This window comes from Myxine glutinosa, chromosome 13 (genome assembly GCF_964187855.1).
Source record: "Myxine glutinosa chromosome 13, kmMyxGlut1.1, whole genome shotgun sequence".
Classification (NCBI taxonomy): domain Eukaryota; kingdom Metazoa; phylum Chordata; class Myxini; order Myxiniformes; family Myxinidae; genus Myxine; species Myxine glutinosa.
Window position 1 is genome coordinate 41,129,461 of NC_136273.1, and position 23,857 is coordinate 41,153,317.

The 23,857-nt window shown below is 44.1% G+C and overlaps 1 protein-coding gene across 2 annotated transcripts in view; it reads left to right on the forward strand.

Annotated features, from left to right (window-relative positions):
- The window catches only part of NUP160 (nucleoporin 160), a 130,046-nt gene that overhangs the window by 24,292 nt on the left and 81,897 nt on the right, over positions 1 to 23,857 (forward strand). For both annotated transcript variants that reach the window (XM_068134316.2, XM_068134315.2), the window contains exons 3-12: positions 15,693 to 15,921; positions 16,052 to 16,286; positions 16,393 to 16,471; positions 17,013 to 17,133; positions 17,381 to 17,533; positions 17,691 to 17,759; positions 17,862 to 17,959; positions 18,123 to 18,210; positions 18,305 to 18,373; positions 18,464 to 18,559. In XM_068134316.2, coding sequence (XP_067990417.1) covers positions 15,693 to 15,921; positions 16,052 to 16,286; positions 16,393 to 16,471; positions 17,013 to 17,133; positions 17,381 to 17,533; positions 17,691 to 17,759; positions 17,862 to 17,959; positions 18,123 to 18,210; positions 18,305 to 18,373; positions 18,464 to 18,559 — 1,237 coding nt within the window. The remainder of the gene's footprint in view (positions 1 to 15,692; positions 15,922 to 16,051; positions 16,287 to 16,392; positions 16,472 to 17,012; positions 17,134 to 17,380; positions 17,534 to 17,690; positions 17,760 to 17,861; positions 17,960 to 18,122; positions 18,211 to 18,304; positions 18,374 to 18,463; positions 18,560 to 23,857) is intronic.

The following is a 23,857-nucleotide window of genomic DNA, read 5'->3' on the forward strand; positions in this document are numbered from 1 at the left end:
TTAGATGTTATGATGGGCCGAGCGGAATGGCCGCCGTGTTCGCACAGTTTACCCGATTACCCCCAACTCACCCGATTCCACTCGACGTTGACCAAGTCGCGCTATGCTAAATCAATGATTTGGAAAGGACACAACGACTGGGATAAATGAAACGACACAAGGGGTACAGTTCTCAAGACCTCCGGAGGAGGATATAATTGGTGGTGGAGAAAAGGGGTAGATTACAAGGTATGAGGTAAAGCACAGAAGAGATAGGCACTTAGACACAATCTTATCCAGCCCAGACAGACCACAGACAAACGGAACAAGACTGACTTACACAGGGATTGATGGCAGGGAAGGACAGGCAGTCGATAGCACAAGGTGCACCTTGGCTCAGGGACAGGATACAGCTCAGTCTTTGGGAGGTCTCTCGGCGCTCGGAGGGTGCGTCCTTTCTCCTTCAGCTCTGCGCGCATCTGACGTCACCTCCCTCTTCCTGCGCATGCTCAGCGGGGAGTGACACGCCCTCGGCTCGTTGGCTCCGCCCCAGATGGGATCGGTCCGCCGCTTCTATTGGGTGCGGGGGTTACCGGGCTCCGCCCCTGACGAGGAGCTGACAGCGAGCCCCTACTTGGTAACCCCGTCGAGCACATGTCCGATGGCGGTTCGTTGGAAAGGCTTGGTGCCCTCCCAACACCCCCCCACCAACCAAGCCGGAGTGAGGACGCGCACTCCCCGCGCCGCCGCCGTTGTTGTTGCTGTTGTTGTTGTTGTTGCTGAACCGTGAGGAAGAGCTGCGGGGAGGTATTGGGAGGTCCTATACTTCCTAACGGTGCCATACAATCACATTCTGGTGCAACGAAGAGTCAGAATTAATGGAAACGAGTCCTTAACTGACATAGACTAAGAATAACTAGCAAGATGTCCTATAGTTGTCTACGTGAGATGCGGTGGACCTGGATGCGACATTTAATGGGGGAAATAGGGGGAGGTCGGGTCTACAGAGTGTTGTTTACAGGAAATGGGACTAGGGAATGGGGGATTGGGGATAGTTGGGAAGTATTGAGGAAATAGGGGAATATTTACAAGCGGATATGGATGGATGTAAATCCCATATCCGCAACAATATATATACATATATATATATATATATATATATATATATATATATATATATATATATATATATATATATATATATATATATATATATATACACAGACTTGGCATTTAATATGGAATATTTTTTTTGTGGGGGTGAACTTACTTTTCAAGATGTCTTAGAACCAAAAGTTCATTGGAATTATGTTGAAGTTATTCTAGATTTTGTTAATGTGACCTTTAAAAGAAACAAAAACCACATTTAACATTTCGAAACAAATAAATTGATCCTTGAAAGTGATGTAAACTGTTATCGAACTCAATTCATGGACAGTACTGTGTTAAACTTCTGTACGTTTTCCAGAAGTATCTCTTTATTTTGCACATTAGCCAAAAATTTTTAAACAAAAACAAAAGTTAAATTACGACTGGGATTACGGACAGTAAAATTACAGTTCAGTACGTCGTGTAACCCCCACGAGCATTCAGGAGAGTACGTACACGTCGAGGAATGCTGTTCACGAGATTTGCCAAGGTTTGGACAGGAATCGCTTGCCATGCAGTGACAATAGCCTGCTGCAATTCACGCACAGAGGTCGGCTGCTGGTCCAAGTGGTCTATTTGACGCGTTAATTCTTCCCACAAGTTCTCTATCGGATTCATATCCGGGGACATGGCAGGCCACTCCATGTGCTCTTCACCACGGTCAGCAAGAAAGTGTTGGATCATGCGAGCACGATGAGGCCGTGCATTGTCATCTTGGAAGACAAAGTTTCCTCGAAAGGCTGCACGAGCAAATGGAAGCAATGTTTCTTCCAGAATGGCCCTGTACTTGAACTGGTTCAGGTTTCCATTCAGAACAACCAGGTCAGTTTTGCCCCCTGCATGAAAAGCAGCCCAAACGGTCACCCCACCACCTCCAGCTTGGACTCTTGGCACTATACAATCTTTGTTGTAGGCTTCATGCACTTGTCTGCGCACTCGGACGTGGCCATCTTGACGATAGACCAGAAATCTAGACTCGTCACTGAAGATCACGCGATTCCAGTGTCCTGGCTGCCATTGACGGTGCTCTCTGGCCCACTGCAATCGGCGCTGGCTGTGTTGTCTGGTCAGGCGTGGCTTTCTCAGGGGACGCCTGGCACGATAGCCTGCTTGAACCAGTCGTTGGTTGACTAGCTTTCTGGATACAGGCACATTTGTTACGGATCGCGGTTAGATGTTATTTCGACCGAGCGGTGGTGTATTACCGCGACCTAACAGTTATTCCCCGACTAGACCCCGATTCCACCCAGACGTTGACCAAATCGCGCTATGCTAAATCAATGATGGAAAGGACACAACGACTGGGATAGATGAAACGACGCAAGGGGTACAGTTCTCAAGACCTCCGGAGGAGGATATAATTACAGTGGGGGAGAAAAGGGGTAGATTACAAGGTAGTGAGGTAAAGACACAGAAGAGATAGGCACTTAAATACAATCTTATTTTATCCCAGACAGACCACAGACAAACGGGACAAGGCTGACTTACACAGGGATTGATGGCAGGAAGGGACAGGTAGTCGATAGCACAAGGTGCACCTTGGCTCGGGGACAGGATCAAGCACGGTCCAAGAGATGCAGGGAGGCCTCACAGCGCTCGGAGGTGGCGTCTTTCTTTCTCCAAGCTCAGCGCGCATCTGACGTCACCTCCCTCTTGCTGCGCATGCTCAGCGGGGAGTGACACGCCCTCGGCTGGTTGGCTCCGCCCCAGATGGGACCGGTCCGCCGCTCCCATTGGGTGCGGGGGTTACCGGACTCCGCCCTTGACGAGGAGCTGACAGGGAGCCCCTATTTGGTAACCCCGTCGAGCACATGTTCGATGGCGGCTCGCTGGGAAGGCCTCATGCCCTCCCAACACCCCCTACCAACCAAGCCGGAGTGAGGACGCGCACTCCCTGTGCACGCCGCCGCCGTTGCTGTTGTTGTTGTTGTTGTTGCTGAACCGTGAGGAAGAGCTGCGGGGAGGTATTGGGAGGTCCTAAACTTCCTAACGGTGCCATACAATCACATTCTGGTGCAACGAAGGGTCAGAATTAATGGAAACGAGTCTTTAACTGACATAGACTAAGAATAACTAGCAAGATGTCCTATAGTTGTCTTACATGAGATGCGGTGAACCTGGGCACGACATTTAATGGGGGAAATAGGGGGAGGTCGGGTCTACAGAGTGTTGTTTACAGAAAATGGGACTAGGGAATGGGGGATTGGGGATAGTTGGGAAGTATTGAGGAAATAGGGGAATATTTACAAGCGGATATGGATGGATGCAAATCCCATATCCGCAACAATATATATATATACATATATATATACATACATACATACATACATACATACATACATACATACATACATACATACATACATACATACATACATACATACATACATACATACATACACAGTCACGTGAAAAAGTAAGTACCCCCCATGTAAAGTTTTGACTTTTTCAACATATTTCAACATACAGCTATTTGATCTTAATTTCAACAATATTGATAGATAAAGTTGATATAATATAAAAAATATCATGAAACATTTACATTTTGTAGTCCATTGTATAATTTAAATAAACATAAATGCAAATTTCACATGTGGAAAAAGTAGGTACACCCTTGGCTCTAATAGGTGGTATTGCCCCCTTTGGCAGAAACAACCTGAAGTAGGCATTTCTTATAACTGTCTACCAGTCTCTGACATCGACTGGGAGAAATTTTTGCCCATTCCTCCATGCAGAATTCTTTAAGCTGTGCGATGTTTGAGGGGTTTTCTTGTATGCACAGCTCGTTTCAAATCCCCACACATCTCAATATGATTTAGATCCAGGCTTTGACTTGGCCATTCCAGAACCCTCCATTTCTTTCTTTTCAGCCATTCCTTGGTGTATTTACTGGTATGTTTAGGGTCATTGTCATGTTGCAAGGTCCACCTTCGGTTGAGCTTCAACTTTCCGAAAGATGGCCTCACATTATCCTCAAGCAGCCTCTGGTACAATGAAGAATTCATAGTGGATTCTATGATGGTGAGCTGCCCAGGCCCTGATGCAGCAAAGCTGCCCCAAACCATAATATTTCCACCACCATGCTTTACAGTTGGTATCAAGTTCTTGTGGTCAAATGCTGTCTTTGGTTTTTGCCAAACATGTCTTCTGGTAATGTGGCCAAATAGCTCTACCTTTGACTCATCTGTCCAGAGCACATTGTTCCAGAAATGCTGGTCTTTGCCTCGGTGTTCATTGGCAAACTTTAGTCTTGCCCTGATGTTCTTTCTGGACAGCAAATGTTTCGTCCTGGCACACCTCCCATATAGATCAAATTTGTGCAGCCTCTTTCTAATGGTAGACTCGTGCACTTTGACATCAACAGTGGCAAGAGCTACCTGTAGGTCCCGTGATGACATTCCGGGATCTTAGAGTCTTCTTTCAGCATCTTGCGGTCTGCTCTCGGGCTGAACTTGCTGGGGCGGCCTGGCCTGAACAAGTTGGCAGTTGTTTGGAATTTTCTCCACTTGTAGATTCATTCATTCATTCATTTCATTCATGTAGATTATCTTCCGGACAGTCGAATGATGGATTTCAAATTGCTTGGAGATCTTTTTAAATCCCTTCCCAGACTTGTAGGCATCTATAACCTTCTTTCTGAAGGCCTCAGAGAGCTCTTTTGATCTAGGCATGGTGACGCCGCACACTTCATTAACAAAGAGCAAACCAAGCTAAATGTCTGAGGTTTAAATGAGACTGGTTCCTCCAAAATTATCTCTAACAATGTTCTAATCATTTGCACCTGAGCTGGTGCACCTGATTCTAATTTTAGGTATTTGAAGTAGTGATATATGTAGGGGTGTACTTAATTTTTCCACATGCCAAATTTGCATTATATGTTTATTTAAATTATACAATGGACTACAAAATGTAAATGTTTCATGATATTTGTTATATTATATCACCTTTATCTATCAATATTGTTGAAATGAAGATCAAATAGCTGTATGTTGAAATATGTTGAAAAAGTCAAAACTTTGCATGGGGTGTACTTACTTTTTCACATGACTGTATATATATATATATGTATGTGTGTGCACGTATATATATTAAAAAATAAATATATATATACATATGTATGATGTGTATGTATATTGTGTATATATATATATATATATATATATATATATATATATATACTAGCAGAAGTACCCGCCATTGCCGGGCCGGGGTGGCGAGGGGGAGGTGGACGGGGAGGGGAGGGGAACGGGGGGGGGGGGGGGGGCGCGAGCCCCTTGGCAAAGCGAGCGATTTTTTTTTTCCATAGCGTCATATCGTTCATAGCGTCATAGCATTCATAGCGTCATATCGTTCATAGCGTCATAGCAATTTTTTTTTTCATAGCGTCATAGCGTCATCATGTGATCGCTCTGAGCGAGCTCTGAACGTCATAGCGATTTTTTTTTTCCATAGCGTCATAGCGTTCATAGCGTCATAGCGTTCATAGCGTCATAGCGTCATCACGTGATCGCTCTGAGCGAATCAGCGCCCGCCTGCTCTGATTCCGTTGATTCCGTGCGCTGAAATGCGCTGAGGTAAATATGAATAAAAAATATGGATCGTCAAATATATTGAGTTCGGCCATGTTCGTCCCAGGCTCAATGGCCATGTCTATGCCAAATATCAAGCACGTAAGCCTCTCCGGTTAGGAGTCTATCGGTCACATTACACACACACACACACACACACACTCACACACACACACACACACACACACACACACACACACACACAAACTGTGTTTTATATATATCTATCTATATATATATATATATATATATATATATATATATATATAATATTTATTTTCTATATTATATTTATATATTATATTTTTATATATACAGTGGAACCTTGACTTACGAGTTTAATTCGTTCTGTGACCGAGCTCGTAACTCAAATTGCTCGTTTCTCAAATCAAATTTCCCCATTAAAATGCATTGAAATGCTATTAATCCGTTCCAGCCCGCCAAAAACCACACCAATTTTTTTTAAAATATACAGTATATATAAAAATATCTCGCGCTTTATATTTCACCTGTATGCAGCATACAAGTTGGCAGGATGGCCTGGACTGGAGGTACGCACACTTGACTCTAAAGTCTAAACTGTCCAGCCTGGGTTTGAATCCCGACCCAGCTATAACCTGTCATGGGTGAATCACAGGCAGGGTGATTCATCAATGTGTGTACCGCTAAACTGGGCGCCCCGTTTGCGTCCCATTAGTTGTTGGATGTTAAGGATCTCACCGTGTTTTCCACAAAGAGAAGGCGAGCTATCGCCGGCACTCTGAACAAGTTGTGGCCTGGCATGCTCTTCTCCTCTGCCGTTATATACGTCCTCCTCGGCATCTTTTTCCAGAAGAGCCCTGTCTCGTCACAGTTGAAGTTTTGCTGGGGGATGTATCGTTCGGCTTCTATCAGTTCGGCAAAAGTTATACTAAAATCTTCAGCTGCCTTCACATCCGCCTCACCAAGTCGACAACACGCACACCTCGCTCATGTTGTTCGACGATTGCGTGTTTTATAGCCAAGCTCAACATCCTCTTCTTCTTCTCAGCACTGCACTTGGCACTCACTTTCTTAGGCCCCATGGTTAAAAATAAGAAATTTTCCAAAATAACCAAAATGCGAAAACAAAAATGCAGCGATATACGGCAGAGATACTGTACTTGCACGGCAAGATAACCATGTGACCAGAACCCACCTGGTGGCGGCTGGCGTAAACTCAAAATAACCAACATGCGAAAACAAAAATGCAGCGATATACGGCAGAGATACTGTACTTGCACGGCAAGATAACCACGTGACCAGAACCCACCTGGTGGCGGCTGGCGTAAACTCAAAATAACCAACATGCGAAAACAAAAATGCAGCGATATACGGCAGAGATACTGTACTTGCACGGCAAGATAACCACGTGACCAGAACCCACCTGGTGGCGGCTGGCGTAAACTCAAAATAACCAACATGCGAAAACAAAAATGCAGCGATATACGGCAGAGATACTGTACTTGCACGGCAAGATAACCACGTGACCGGGTGGCGAAAGCTCGTAACTCAGATCTCGGCTCGCATCTCAAAGCAATAAACCGCCCGAGCGACGGCTCGTATCTCGAAAAACTCGTAAGTTGGGGCACTCGTAAGTCAAGGTTCCACTGTATATATATATATATATATATATATATATATATATATATATATATATATATATATATATATATATATATATATATATATATATATATATATATATATATATATATATATATATATATATATATATATATATATATATATATATAGGTTCCTGGTTCGAGCCCCGCATTGAGTCAGGATTTTTTCACACTTAGCCCCTCGCAGGAATTTGATTCCTGTTTCTAAAATTGTAGATGAATTAATCTTCAATGCATTTCTACATATTCACACACACATACGCATGCATTAGGGTGCATCAAACGCCCCTATGTCAAGAAAACAATCTGTCCCCAATTTTATTTTGTTCCAGTCATAAAATAAAGTTCCTATGCAAAATTTGGTAAGGTTTTGATATCATCTTCTGGGTCCACCTCAGCAAATTAGATTTTGAGTCGGTAGTATCAGAGTCAGAAATTTGACACGCAGCTGTTTTGAGGCCCATAAATAAAAATGAAAGGATTGACCGATTGCTACATACAATAGCTCTTTGGAAAGGTATTATTGTGCTCTGTAGCAATATATAATCATCATAGGGATAGGGATATAATTCACTTATACACAAATAGTCAAAATCATGATTTTATTGGTATAATCATATGTATTATAGATACCAGAATGATATAATTTTTATTACAGTAGAATCATATATACACAATCTTAGCATTTATCATCTTAATACGAGTACATCTGACTATGGATGAACATGAAAATAGAAACAAAACAAAGATACTGTAGTTTTCATGGATATTTCTGACAGGTTAGCCTTGAGCTGCTCGCTTTCGAAGATTCGGTTGCTCCTTGCGGTTGTGCTCAACAACTTGTAGTACATTTTGGTAGTGGTCTTCACTTCTGGCTGCTGAAAGGAAGTCAGAGCTAAGCTTAACTCCCCTTTCTGCAGAGTCATTCACCACATTCAAGGCTTCAACATTAGTCCATGATGTCTGGTAGGCTGCAGAGTTAGTCCATTCTTGAACATCGGTAACTAGAAATGCCCAGTCAAGCTTCAGATGATGAAATAGGTACCATGAATCTGGTCCAACAAAATCAGCCAGAGTGGTCTTCTCAGTCAAGTCATCAGGAAATCTGGGCTTTCCAAACCCAGTACCAAACCGTCCTTGTGGGTTGGTTACTGGAAAATCTGGCTGAACCTCCAGAAGTCTGTCTGCCAGAGCACGGCGATGGTCATGAGGAACAACTGAGCTGAAGAGGGCAAGTGGAACCATCTCTTCTGTGAGGTACCAGAGATGTCGGAAGGCTTTCAGGGCACTTCTTGAGATTCCAGCATTGACAGCTTCATACTGTTTCAGTTTGGAGATGAGCTGCAGGTCATTCCATGGGGCATCGGTGACAGAGGTACATGTCATCCACCAGGAGCTGTATACTAGAGTGACAAACGTGACAAATTCTCTGATCTTTGGCACTTGTTTTTCTGTGGTAATTGTACCTGCTGGAAGATCAGCGATTTGTTTTTCGAAGAGACATAATTTGATTGAGTAGAGGAGCTTCGCCATCCATCTGGCTTTATGCAGTGCACCAGGACGCTTGAAGGTTATTTGATGTTCAGCTACTTCACCATCAAGGAATACAGTACACAGATCAACAAATTCCAAATAATCATCACGTCTTAGAGATTGCTCGGTGTGACAGAGTCTGAGAACATTATTTTGCCAGTCACTTGTCAAACTTGTTGCTGCTTCATTTAGTTGAGATGGATCAAATCGTGAAAGTGGTTCATTGAATGTGTGTGGAAACATTTCAAAGTTCTTGCGAAACCTTGAGAAGAGGAAGATATTTGGTGACTTAGATGCTTCAACTTTAAGATCAGTAAAAATGTGCGTAAGAATGACTTCACCAATGTGGTGTCTGCAGCCTGACCACAGAAGAGCTTTGTTAAGCCGTTGTTGAATTGTTACACAAGCTGCACTGATGTGGCCGGTGTTAGAGGCAGTTGTGTCAAATGTCAAGTTGACAACATTCTCTTGGCAGTTCCATGATTCAAGTAGGTTATTAGTCAGCTGAGCAATTATATCTCCAGATTTACGGTCTGTTCCAGGCTCGTAGGATGGAACACCCAGCAGCTTCATATCAGTTTGAGAACCCAAAAGCACAGCCAGGTGTTCTTCAAAAGTGTTTTGGTTAGTTAAGCATGGAAGCAGCTTTGAGTCCCTGTGCAACGTAGCAAGCTTCGGAGGTATCCATTTGTCCTTACAGGTAGTAGCAATATGCTGTCCAATTTTGCGTCTTGATTTATCTGCTGTAGCATATGATGTTGACACCTTCGCTACATCCCCTCCTGTTTCTTCAATAAGAGCTTCTGTGAAAGCAGCCTGTTGGGTTGGTGTCATCTTCATCCTTGTTGCCAGTGAAACAAGACTGGGCCTCTTCAGGATGTCATGTGGAATGAAAACTGATGTGCCAGGTCTAACTAAACGATGATGACTTCTTGAGGTTGTTGGTGTGCTTGTTGAAGGTCCAAGAGTTACTTCTTCATCACTGTCACTAATATTATACACAGTGGTTGTAGTATTTATGTTGAACTCCAGCTCCATACTTGCTCGCCTCTGATTCTTTTTCCTCGCGGTTCACTTTACGCTGCATCTTATCTGCCAACAGCCAAATGGCAGCCAAATGTTGCACAGCGATCTGTCTTCATAGATTCCAGGAATGCTAAGTCTTCAGGATTCTTGATGTGAGAACTAGCATCATTGGGCCACAAGGGAAATGTCTCCATAAATTTCATCTCCATTTGATTCACCTTTGTGATGCTTGCTGGAGTTGTTCTTCGGTTGATCGGGATTGATCTAAGCTTGGAATTATCATCTGCAAGTTTGATAATTTTCTCAATAGCCTTGCGTTCAGAGATGATAGGAATATTAGCCTTGCCATAAAATGGTGTCACTTTCTGCAGTACAAGCTTTGCTGATTCCCACCGAGAGCGTCGTTCAAGTTTGCCATCTTCCGTGTGCCACATGAAACAACGTAGTACTTGTAAACAAGTTGGAAGTCTGGTGCCATTGATCTGGGAATCTTGTTCAGTTATGGCACTTCCAAGACCAAACACCTTGGTGGACTCTCTTGTTGCAACAGATGCTTTCTTTACTGTGCCATCCATTGTTTTATCTGAAAGAAAAAGGTAGTATTAGTAACAATAATGTCATTTCATAATTATGTACAACAAATAAATCAATTATCCAATTTTATTAGGGTATAGCCTAATAATTGTTTTAATCATCTTGTCTAGTTAAAAGATCTCTGTAAAGACAAGATGACTACAACATTCAGGATATTCTTTAATTTATATATTATATTTTAAAAATACTCTTCATTTAGCTTTATATCCATATTTTGAAAAAAATCATTATTTTGACTATTTGTATATAAATGAATTGTATCCCTATCCCTATGATGATGATATATTGCTACAGAGCACAATAATACCTTTACAAAGAGTTATTATATGTAGCAATCAGTCAATCCTTTCATTTTTATTTATGGGCCTCAAAACAGCTGCGTGTCAAATTTCCAACTCTGATACCACCGACGCAAAATATGAAATGGTGAGGTGGACCCAGAAGATGATGTCCAAACCTTACCAAATTTTGCATAGCAACTTTATTTTATGATTGGGACAAAATATAATTTGGGACAGATCAATCCAACATCTTTTTAAAAATAGTTGGGCGTTTGATGCACCCGAGCATGCATATACTTACGCTAACATTCGGGGTCTGCCGAGCAGGCAAGTAAGACATCGGCCATTATAAAGCTCGCAGTGTTAAGTGTGGAAAAGTTCTGAGGAGATTGCGGCTGGCTCAATAGCGCAGTGGACTGTTGACGCGTAATCAATGGAGGTTCCTGGTTCGAGCCCCGCACTGAGTCAGGATTTTTTCACACTTAGCCCCTCGCAGGAATTTGATTCCTGTTTCTAAAATTATAAATACTAGGGCGTGCCCGTACGTGGGTGCAAAAAAACATGCGTGCAAACAACAACAACAAAAAAAAAACTTTGAAACCACGTGGCAGTAACGACCACAGAACCCCCCCCCCTCTATTTACATGAAATGGTTTGGTCCATTCGCAAAGCCAAAGCGAACGGCTTGCGAGTACGGTAGAACCCCCCCCTCTATTTACATGAAATGGTTTGGTCCATTCGCAAAGCCAAAGCGAACGGCTTGCGAGTACGGTGACCATACCTTGGGAACCACTTGTCCGATTAATTTCAAACCTTGAAAAGGCACATCCTCGGGTCCCCAGCAAGATACCTGGCAAGTTTCAATTAGATCGGACCCGTGGTTGTCGAGAAACAGCGGTCACAGACAAACACACACACACACAGACACACACACACACACACAGACACACACACACACAGAGATTACTGGAATTATAGATACTAGGGCGTGCCCGTACTATATATATATCTAAAATTATATCCCCCCCCTCTATTTATATGAAATGGTTTGGTCCATTCGCAAATGGTTTGGTCCATTCGCAAAGCCAAAGCGAACGGCTTGCGAGTACGGTGACAATCCCCCCCCCTCTATTTACATGAAATGGTTTGGTCCATTCGCAAAGCCAAAGCGAACGGCTTGCGAGTACGGTGACAATCCCCCCCCTCTATTTACATGAAATGGTTTGGTCCAAAGCGAACGGCTTGCGGAGTTTGGTAAAGAAATCGCCATAGCTCGGTAACTACTTGTCCGATTAATATGAAACCTTGAAAAGGCACATCCTCGGGTCCCCAGCAATATACCTGGCAAGTTTCAAGTATATCGGACCCGTGGTTGTCGAGAAACAGCGGTCACAGACAAACGACACACAGACATACAGAGATTACTGGAATTATAGATACTAGGGCATGCCCGTACTATATATATATCTAAAAGTATATCCCCCCCCTCTATTTACATGCAATGGTTTGGTCCAAAGTGAACGGCTTGCGAGTACGGTGACAATCCCCCCCCCTCTATTTACATGAAATGGTTTGGTCCAAAGCGAACGGCTTGCGAGTACGGTGACAATCCCCCCCCCTCTATTTACATGAAATGGTTTGGTCCAAAGCGAACGGCTTGCGAGTACGGTGACAATCCCCCCCCTCTATTTACATGAAATGGTTTGGTCCAAAGCTAACGGCTTGGCGCTTGCGGAGTTTGGTAAAGAAATCGCCATCGCGTGCACAAATGCGCAGGAAAGCGAATGAATCGCAAATTAGTTTTAATTAGTTTTAAAACATAGTTTAACGCCAACATAGCGGCAACATAGTTTGCCAACGTGAAATAAATGAATACGCTCTCAAATGTGCCGTCCGAGGCAGAGTGTGTTCGCCACGTTCGGCACACGCGATAGCTCGCTGCTCTCTGATTGGTTGAATCGTTTTTTGGACATAGCTCGGTAAGTACTTGTCCGATTAATATGAAACCTTGAAAAGGCACATCCTCGGGTCCCCAGCAATATACCTGGCAAGTTTAAAGTATATCGGACCCGTGGTTGTCGAGAAACAGCGGTCACAGACAAACAAACAAACAAACAAACAAACACACAGAGATTGCTGGAATTATAGATAGATATATATATATATATATATATATATATATATATATATATATATATATATATATATATATATATATACACATTATAATGTAATTTTAGTTCTCCAACCTAATGAGTGCATGCAGTGACGTCACCGCCACGTACGTACGCCTTGCCTGCCAAACTCCGGAGGAGCTATCTAGCAGTATGTAATTTTAGATCTTATTTCAGATACAATCATAAGTGCATGCAAAATCTCAGTTACCGACCTGGTTTCGCCCTGTTGGGGCTTCATCAGGGCAACGCAGCGAGTCCTGCCTACACTTTTTTTTTTCTTTTTTTTTGTATACTGAATCGAGGCTCGTGAAAGAGCTAACATTTACTTCACAAACACATCGACCAGACAAACAAAATACACAAAAAGAGGGAGCGGAAGACAAGATGGGGAGAAAAGGGGAAGCACACAAACACAACATCCGAAAGCAGGGAGATGTGTGGAAGGGAGAGGGCCCGGGGGGAGGAGGCATGGGAAGGGGGGGGGGGGGGGATGGAGAAGTATAAAGCACAAGGACACCAAGGACTTCCAGGACAGAAGTTGGTATTTCAAAAAGTGGAATTGGGGTGAAATTAGCGGGGGTAGAAAAGATCAAGGTTTTGGATGGGGGAAGATAAGAGATGGTGGTGAACAGCTGTTTTAAAGACTTGGAGGGTGGAGTGGGATTGAAGAGAGTGAGGGAGTTTGTTCCAGAGGCGGGAGAAAAGAGGAATGAAGGAGTGAAGGTGAGCAGAGAGTCTTGATTTTGGCAGTTTAACCAAAAGAGGGTTGCTGGCAGATCTTGTGCGACCTGTAGGAATATTTGCGGGACAGAGCCCAGAGAGAGCTGGGGGGGCAAGGCCAGAGAGGAGTCGGTAGAAGACGGAAAGACCACCAACCTGCCTGCGGTGAGTGAGTGAGAGGCCCTTGGAGTTAGCTTCATCGCGGGAGATTCCAATGATTCTGAATGCTTTGGTTTCAACAGCGCGAAGGCGAGCTAGGTGTGAGGCAGGAGCACCAGCCCAGAGGGGAGAGCTGTATTCCATTGAGCTGCGGATGTAAGCCTTGTATGTGGTGAGGAGCTCAGGTGCGCCAAGGAAGGACTTCGCACGACGGAGGATGCCCAGTTGGCGAGTGGCTTTGGAGGCCAGATTTGAAATGTGGTTTTTCCAGGAAAGATCACTTTTGAATCTGAAAACCTTTCGGTTTTATACCATTCATTCGGCGACTTGATACTATCAGTGGTGAACCGCCATCTCGGCAACATCATATAATGAGTGGATACCAGAGATAATGTAGTGTGTGGCAGGCGGTGCTTATCGCTCCCATTAAGGTACAGCGATAGCTGAATGGGATACCTTAATGGCGGTTCACCACTGATAGTATGGAGTCACCTAATGACTGATATATATATATATATATATATATATATATATATATATATATATATATATATATATATATATATATATATATATATATATATATATATATATATATATATATATATATATATATATATATATATATATACAACAACACCACATGCATTTTAAGGCCATTTTCCCTGCTAGAGCGGGGGTTAGCCTTGCAGTCCCCATGACAATCTTCTCCATTTTGCCCTATGTTCTGCATCTCTCCTTGTTAACCCCCTTGCCCGCATTTCTTCTTCCACTATCTTTAGCCAAGTCTTTCTCGGTCTTCCCCGTCCTCTACTTCCTTATACATTCATTTCCATCACTCTTCTCAACCAGTCACTTTCATCCTTCCTCAACACGTGACCAAACCATCTCAACCTGTTCCTCTTCACAGCATCAATCACAGGCTCTATTCCCATCATCTTTCACAATTCATCATTTGTCTTCCTCTCTCTCAACGATACTCCGCACATCCACCGAACCATTCGCATTTCCACTCTTTCCAGCCTTCGTTGCTGCTCTGCTTACTTTTTCCACATGCGAAATTTGCATTTATGTTTATTTAAATTATACAATGGACTACAAAATGTAAATGTTTCATGATATTTGTTATGTTATATCACTTTTAGCTATCAATATTGTTGAAATGAAGATCAAATAGCTGTATGTTGAAATATGTTGAAAAAGTCAAAAGTTTACATGGGGTGTACTTACTTTTTCACGTGACTGTATATTTACTTAAGACCTAAGAGGGTATCCAGCTGAAAATATTTATGTACATTCATTATTCTCAGTTTGGCCTCGAGTGAGGCCTGTAAATAAAATGTGTTAGTGCGACTAATCTCTGAGGATATCCCGAAGACTCAATAGCTCAGTGCGCTGTCACGACGTATGTGATGAGGTCCATGAGTTTGAGTCCCGGGTTGTCAGTATTTTTTCACACTAGCCCCACGCAGAAATTTACTTCCTGTTTATTAAATATATTTAAATAGTTACTTCAGACCTAGGAGGGTATCCAGCTGAAAATATTTATGTACATTAATTATTCTCAAACATTTCGGCTTCGGGTGAGGCCTGTAAATATATGAATTAACTCTGTGGAGTCATGAGTGTTTTATTTTTCAAGAAAGTGGGGGTGTATTTGGGTGGTGCTACAGTCCCACAAGCTGTGGTGCGTTGCTCTGTGTTTATTTATACAAAGGCAATGTGACGATGCAATCTTTTATCGAATGGTTGCACTCTTGGTGATTAGACATTAATATCGTTTTTAAAAGTTAACATTTTAGCTCTATGTGTTTGACGAGTCATAGGTTTTGTTTTGCTGACGGAGCGGTGCCTGTGCAGGATGGTGTGTCAGGGCTGTGTGTGGCTGAGAGAGCGAGGCCTGGATGCTGAGCTGGATGGCTCAGCAGTGCGACTTTGTTTCCGGGGCTTGAACCCGCTGCCTGAGGGCGTGACGCTCGCCAGGGTGCCAGGGGGGACTGCTGAAGACTGTGAGATGGCTCTGCTAGTGGTCACCACAGGGGGAGTTCTACGCTTCACACTTCCTGCTCCTGCTCTTTCACAACATGGCGTATGAACCCACTGTATTATATTTGATTCCCAAAGATTTTCACTTAAAAAAAACAGAAGAACTGCACCTAATTTGAATAAAGATGAGAATTTTGAAACGTACCTCTTACCTTTCGTTGCCCCTTCCTCAGGCCCTGAGCTCTGACATCCCATTGACATCGATCCTCTGTGGGCTTTGTCCACCTTACCCTCACGATCCTTCAGCTACATTCCCAATTCCCCCACCACCTCGACCCATACCTGGTGCTCCTTTACCTTCGCTTCCTTCAACTGCCTGGCTATCACTAGGGAGGCAGGCCCGGTTTGCTGTCGCCACCACAGGGGGAACCATATTGTTGGTAACACTTCCAGCACCAGGAAAGAAAGGTAGGAAAGCAAAATTTAAGAGAGCGGTTGGTTTTGATAGTCAATGTAGTAAGTTAGGAGCAGGATGGTTCACTCGTTAATTTTCTCACCTCATTTCTCTTTGTAGATGAACCAAGACAGGTTGAACTTTGTTCTTCTTCTGCAGTTCAACGCTTCCTCACTGGATGGGTCCCCAATGTTAGAGGGTACATTGATCTTCCTCTGTTATTCTCAGTTACATATGTTGTCACTAATAATTGTTAAATAAAATCAGTTATGGGCATGATTGCTGCGCTGGCTTTCTTTGGAAACGTTTTGGTTCCTAAGCAATGTTTCCCAGAAGCAATTTAAGGGCTCCCTCCTCCTCCCTCCTTTTGTTTCTGCTCCCTCCTCCCCTTCCTGCTTCTGTTCCCTCCTCTTCTTCTGCTCATGCTTCTCCTCCTGCTGCTCCTCCTGCTGCTCTTTCCTCCCGTTCCTGCTTCTGCTCCCTCCTCTCCTTCCTGCTTTTGCTTCTGCTCCCTCCTCCCTTTCCTGCTTGTGCTCCCTCCTACTTTTTCTGCTCGCTCTGCTTCTCATCCTCCTCCTCCCCCTCCTCCCCCTTTTGCTCCCCCTCCTCCTCCTTTTGCTCCTCCTCCTCCTTTTGCTCCTCCCCCTCCTCCTTTTGCTCCTCCTTCTCCTCCTTTTCCTCCTCCATCTCCATCTTCACCTCTTCCTCATTTTAATGGTAACATGTGTGTCTTTTCTCAGGAAGGCTGTGGACTCTCCTCTCCCAGGATCTACGGCTGCTCTCTCATCACACTGCTCGTCTTCCTGTGAGCTATTGCTGTCATTATCATACGACCTAAAGCTCAGAGTCTGGAATGTGGAGGTGAACTGCTTTTTTTAAATTTTAATTATGACCTTTTTTTTTTAGTTCACACATTGCTTCCTTTTGCAGTTTTGTGGTGTTACATTTATTTTCATATTTCAACCAACTCTATCTGCAGTATGACAGCATTGTTCACTCATTCCAGTGTCTACCTTCTTGCTTAAATACTTTTAACTGCCATGCTCTTCCTCTCGAATATACTGTTTATTTTCAGCCTTGTTTCTTCCTCCTCCCTCTGCCCATTTAGACGGAGAGCTGCATCTCCGAGCTATCTCTGTTACCTTTATTCCCTTCGCCATTGCTGTCTCTACCGCCATCGCCTCGTTTTTGGCTGCGCATCTCCCCAGGACCTTCCTCTGCTCTGTGCCTTGTCGTCCATCTCCCATGGCCACAATCCTCGGTAGGTTCCTCATACCTTCCCACGCACATGCCAATATTTATCATTTGCGCGCTTCTCTCGACTTCTCAGCTGCTATTTCCTCTTCCCCCCTCCTAATATACACAACTCCTCTTGCTGCCTGCAACCCATGTGCGTAACCTCTTCCTTGTGAGTGCAGTTTTGCATGATGCATTTGAAGGAGAAGGCTACCAAGCTTGTACATGTGCTGAACATCTCCACGAGACAGGTGAGCAAAATAAAAAGGAAAAAATGGTGCAATGTGGTGAGGTTAAACAAAAGTGTACCTTGGGAGGAATTTGAATTGATTGTTTAATTTGTCGATTTTCAGTCAGATTTACGGGACATTGCTTTGACCCCTGATGGCATCTGGGCTCTGTGGAATGTTGAAGACGGTGGGACAAAGGTTGCTTATGCTGCTTATCCCAGGTGAATTTTGATTTCCCAAACCTTTGTGTTAGCTTTTCCTTTTTGCAATCATCGGAAGTCAAAAATATTCCAAATCAGGCTCTTGCTGCAATGGTTGAATGAAGCGGTGGGCAAGGCTCCTTCTGGTGGTGACTGTAGTTGAGCCGTATCACTAATCTTGCAGTGAGGAAGATGAAGTCACGTGGCAAGGAGTCGTGATGTTACCTTTTCCGTCGGATCAAATCCATGTCCCACCTCACTTGGATGCCAGGGTAACTTTATAGGACATTGTACTGAGACTTGTGAATGCCATGCAGGTAGGAGTGAACAGGTGAAGATGACAATCCGTTTTTCTTGCCCCTGCAGGAATCGTACATGGATTACATATTTGAACCCGGAAGGTTCTGTCGGCAGGCTCTGAATCAGGCTCTCCTGGTAAGCTTCAGCCGAGTGCATGAGAGTGGGTGAGTTTGTGTAAAATTGTGTTTCTTCCATAGACCTTTGACATTCCTGCGTGTGTTTCAGATCTTCCGCAGGGGAAAGGAACGTGAGAAAGCTGGGATCGCAGCATGGACGTACTCGCTTCTGCGCAGGAACATTATCACAGCTGTAGAGGGTGAGGTAAGAGTATGTTAAAAGGGTTTGTCTCCAATCGTGGCACCACAACAGGGGCAGAGTGAAGCATACATACTCCATTGCTTCCATTTTGGTATCGTGTTATCTCACCCGACTAGTTAATATATATATATTTTTTGTATACAGAATCGAGGCTTGTGTAAGAGCTAACACATTGAACATGAAAACATGCACAGACACATAAAACATACAATGAAGGGAGCAGGAGACAAGGGGAGAGAGGGAAGCACACAAGTGCAACAACAGAAGAGAACAGGGACGTCGGTAGATCTGTGGAAGGGGGAGGGCTGGGGGAGGAGTGAGGGGTAGAGTACCTACATAAAGAGAGTAGCGACAACTTCCGCATTGACGCCATTTTGTTTCACCCGCCAGCACGCGGTGCGAGCGCTTGCCGCACCGCCAGTGAACTAATATCTACATGGTCCAAACCTTGGCTGTATGGAAAAGTCGTTTCCCCCCCCTCCTCCACCCCCCCCACCCCTTCCCCTCAACAACGGCTTCAAGTTCAATAAATGGCACATGAATTACTGTAATACTGCAGCAAAAGACATCTGATTAGGAGGAAAACTGTTTTGATCATTGCTTTGCCTTTTTACTCTTTACTCAGAGTGAAGTGACTCTGCTTAGATTTACATTTTTTTTTGGCAGGTTTTCAACTTAGTTGTAATTGGTAATGTAAGTCAGCCTCGGCTGCAAAAGTTACAAAGACAAAAGCAATTTGAATAAAAATATAAATAATTATAAGGAAATAATTCTCGATGTCTGTCGACAAATTAATTTGTACTTAATAATTAATTGTTGTCATACCAGTATGTTGATGAAACCTTGATTATTTTCTGTCATTTCATGACATGTCATGGACAAAAAATATTATTCAATCATGGAACAAGTGCATTAGCAACAAGACAGTTCTAGTGGGGGTTTCATAATATTGAAATAAGTATTTGCAAATAATAATTTTGTGGCTGGACATTCTGAGTTAAGGACGTCTTACCGTTACGCATGTTCAAAATGTAAAACTTTTGTCAGTTGTTTTGTAAATTGAAAATTGTCTGACCGTTTTGTTATTTATGGCCAACAGGGGCCGACTATTGTGATCCACCTGTTGGGCATAGGTGCCACGTTACCGTGGTCCGTGAGCAAGGCACTTGGCCCCTCCCAACAAAGGGGTCATGCCCCAAAACATTGGGGTCCATAAGGTGGTGCCCCAAGTTCGTTTGCTCGAGAAAAGTAAAATTCTTAGTCGAGGCAATGGTAGATCACATATTGTCATGGCAAAATCATTTTATGACAGGGTAATATGATTACAAATAGGGTTTTTGGAAATAATGTACTATTATATCGAGTATGTCTTATTGAGTTTTATAAGCAAAATGAAGAAAAAAAAAGATATTGTCTTCTTCGTAAATAATTAAATAATACAAATACACACATATACACATACACACATATGCACCCACACACATATACACATACACACACATATACACACACACAACACACACACACCCCTGGAACTGTATGGAGATTCCGCTCTTGTTCTGCGAGGCTGCGTCATCGCGTTTTTTCATGACGTCATACGATTAAGCTCCTCCCTTTTCGTGCGAACCGATACATACGCCAATATTAATACATGGGACCGATATCACCACTGCTTACCTCGCACAAACACGATGACGAAGTTGGTTTCCATCCCACTCTGCTCACTTTGTTCTCCCATACTTTCCGTCTTTGTGGATTTGCAGGGAACCTATACATCTTGTACCCATTCTCCGATTTATTGCTGCATCCAAAGGCGCAACATCCCGTCATTTTGTCAGATTTTTTGATCATCAAACTTTCAGTACTAATTCGTTTTAAGCTGCGTACGGCATTGATTGATACGCGATCGCGTGTGAAACAAAATGGCACCTGGAGTCACGTGACCCTAAATTTCTGGTCCCCCTATGTCGCTACTCTCTTTATGTAGGTACTCTAGTGAGGGGTACACAGCATACAACATGCATTTTAAGGCCATTTTCCCTGCAAGAGCGGGGGTTAGCCTTGCGGTCCCCATGACGATCTTCTCCATTTTGCCCTATTTTCTGCATCTCTCCTTGTCAACCCCCTTGCCCGCATGTCTTCTTCCACCGTCTTTAGCCAAGTCTTTCTCGGTCTTCCCCGTCCTCTACGTCCTTCTACATTCATTTCCATCACTCTTCTCAACCAGTCACTTTCATCCTTCCTCAACACATGACCAAACCATCTCAACCTGTTCCTCTTCACAGCATCAATCACAGGCTCTATTCCCATCATCTTTCGCAATTCATCATTTGTCTTCCTCTCTCTCAGCGACACTCCGCACATCGACCGAACCATTCGCATTTCCACCCTTTCCAGCCTTCGTTGCTGCTCCACATTCATGACCCATGTCTCGCTCCCATAAATCATAAGACTTCTCACACATGCAGCATACACCTTTCCCTTCAGCTTCAATGACACTCCCCTCCTCATCAGCACGCCACTCAATTCCCGAAACTTCTTCCATGCACATCTCACTCTAGCAACCGTTTCCGAGTCTGATCCACCTTCTCCATTCAGCATGTCTCCGAGATAGCAAAATGTTTTCACACCTTCCAGCTTCACGCCGTCTCCAAGATCCAACTCAACATTTCCTCCATCTGCAGCTCCCTCTGTGCACACCTTACATTTGAATGTAACTGCCACACTGGTTAATGACCCTCTCAGACCACTACATTTTTGATGAACCCACTCAGCGCACATTGTACATTGAATGGAGTTCACTCCGACACCCTTCCTGCACACAGCACATGGCCACTTCCCAGTTCTTTCCACCTCACCACATGCTTTACCACTTGCCATCACCTTCGTCTTTCCTATATTCACCTTCAGACCTTTTGTCTCCATACTTTACTTCCACTTGTTCATCTTTTCCTTCAGTCCATCCATACTTTCCGCAATCAACACCAGATCATCTGCATACAACGACTCCCACGGTAAACCCTCCTTTACGTTCTGAGCCAGCACCTCCATCACAGCTACAAATAGTAGTGGACTTAGTACCGACCCCTGATGCACTCCCACCTTCACCTCAAACTCACCACTGTTCCCGTCCTTCGTCCTTACAGCTGTGCGCGCTCTTTTGTACATTGCCATCACAACTCTGATCAACCATTCCTCCACTTCTAACTTCCTCAATGCCCATGTCAATACTCTGCGTGGAACCCGATCGAATGCTTTCTCCAGATCAACAAACCCAAGAAACAACTTCCTCCTCTTCTCCATGTACTTCTCCTGCAACTGCCTCACAATAAAGAGCGAGTCTGTCGTTCCTCTTCCTGGCATAAATCCAAACTGCATTTCGTCGATCTTCACCTTCTTCCTTATCCTCCTCTCCAACACCCTTTCCAATACCTTCATTCCATGCTCCAATAACTTTATCGCTCGGTACGAGCCACTCTCCAGAGGGTCACCTTTCCCCTTGTATCGAGGGACAAGGGTACTCGGTTCCCAATCCACTGGAATGCGGCCTTCTTTCACCACCAGATTACAGATCTCTGTCATTCTCTTCACACCCCAACTTCCTGCTGCCTTCAACATATCTCCCACAACTCCCGTCGGCCCTCCCGCTTTTCTACTCTTCATTGCTTTTATCGCTTCCTCAACTTCCTTGTCAGTTATCTTCTCTGCCGGTCCTAAATCTGGGTTACTCTCTATGTTGCCATCCCATTCATTCTCTGTATTCAACAGCATTTCCATATATCTTTTCCATCTTCCTTTAATTCCGTCTGGGTCCACAACGATTTGTCCCACTTCATCCTTCAAGCAACTCACCCCCATCACATCACACCTCTCTTTCGCTATCTGCTTTGCAATCCCGAATACCGCTCTCTGACCCTCTTCCGAATCCAAGCATTCTCCGAACATTTTCCTACATGTCTCCTGCGCCTTTGCTACCTCTTTCTTTGTAGCCTTCTTGGCTGCCTTATAACTTTCATGCTCTGCTTTTTCTGCTCCCGTACCCTTCGCCTTCTGCCACTCCTTGAACTTCTTCCTCTTCTCGTCAAACCTCTTTCCAACTTCATCATCCCACCACCATGTTTCCGAGTGCCTCGGTGGTCCTTTTGTCCATCCACATACCTCACCAACGGCTCCCAACAGACTATCTTTCATTGACATCCAACCACTTTAAAGCTCAACCACATCATCCTTGACCCGACTCAGCCTCTCTTTTAATGCCTCCCTTACTGTCACCTCTTTCAACCTCCACACCTTCATTCTCGGTTGGTACTTCACCCGCCGAGCTCTCCTCGCACCTTTCACCCTTATGTCGCAGACAACCAAGTGGTGCTGTGAAACAGCCTCCTCCCCCGGGATCACCTTTGTGTCCCGGAGGTGCCCCCTATCTCGCCTACGCACCATCAGGTAGTCAACAGTTGTCGTCGACCCACCTGACGTGTATGTAACAAGCTTATTATCCCCTTTCTGGAACTGAGTATTACAAATCAACAAATCAGCTCCATCAGCAAACTCCAAAATCCTTTCACCTTCTCCATTTCTCACACCATATCCGTAACCCCCATGAACTCCCTCAAAACCGTCCATACTCCTTCCCACATGTCCATTTAGGTCTCCTCCTACCACAACAACTTCCTCATATTTCACGTTTTCCATCAGCTTCTCTATCGCACACCAGAACTTTTCCTCTTCATCGCTCCGACCAACCTGCGGAGCATATCCCGCGATGATGTTCACCAAGAGCTTTCCAATCATCATTTTCACCATCATCAACCTATCACTCACTCTGGTCACACTCACCACACTGTCTACAAACTCCTCAGAAAACAGGACACCAACACCATTCACGCCCTCCAGGCACCCTTGCCACACAAACTTGTATTTCTGTCCCTGCCTACCCTTCACCATTCTCACACCACTTCCCTTCCATCTCGTCTCTTGCACACAACATATGTCCACTCTTCTTCTGACCAATACTTCCACCACTTCTCCTGAACTCCCTGTCATTGTCCCTACAAAGCAAATAAACACTTCGAGGAATTTCAGGAAAGAGGTTTGCGACTTAGAGGCGGGTTTGGGGTGTTTTAACAGGGGTAGAAAATATCAAGGTTTTTGATGGGGGAAGAGATGGTGGTGAACCTGGAGGGAGGAGAGGGATTTAAGAGAGTGTGGGAGTTTGTTCCAGAGGCGGGAGAAAAGAGGAATGAAGGAGTGAAGGTGAGCAGAGAGTCTTGATTTTGGCAGTTTCACCAGAAGTGGGTTGCT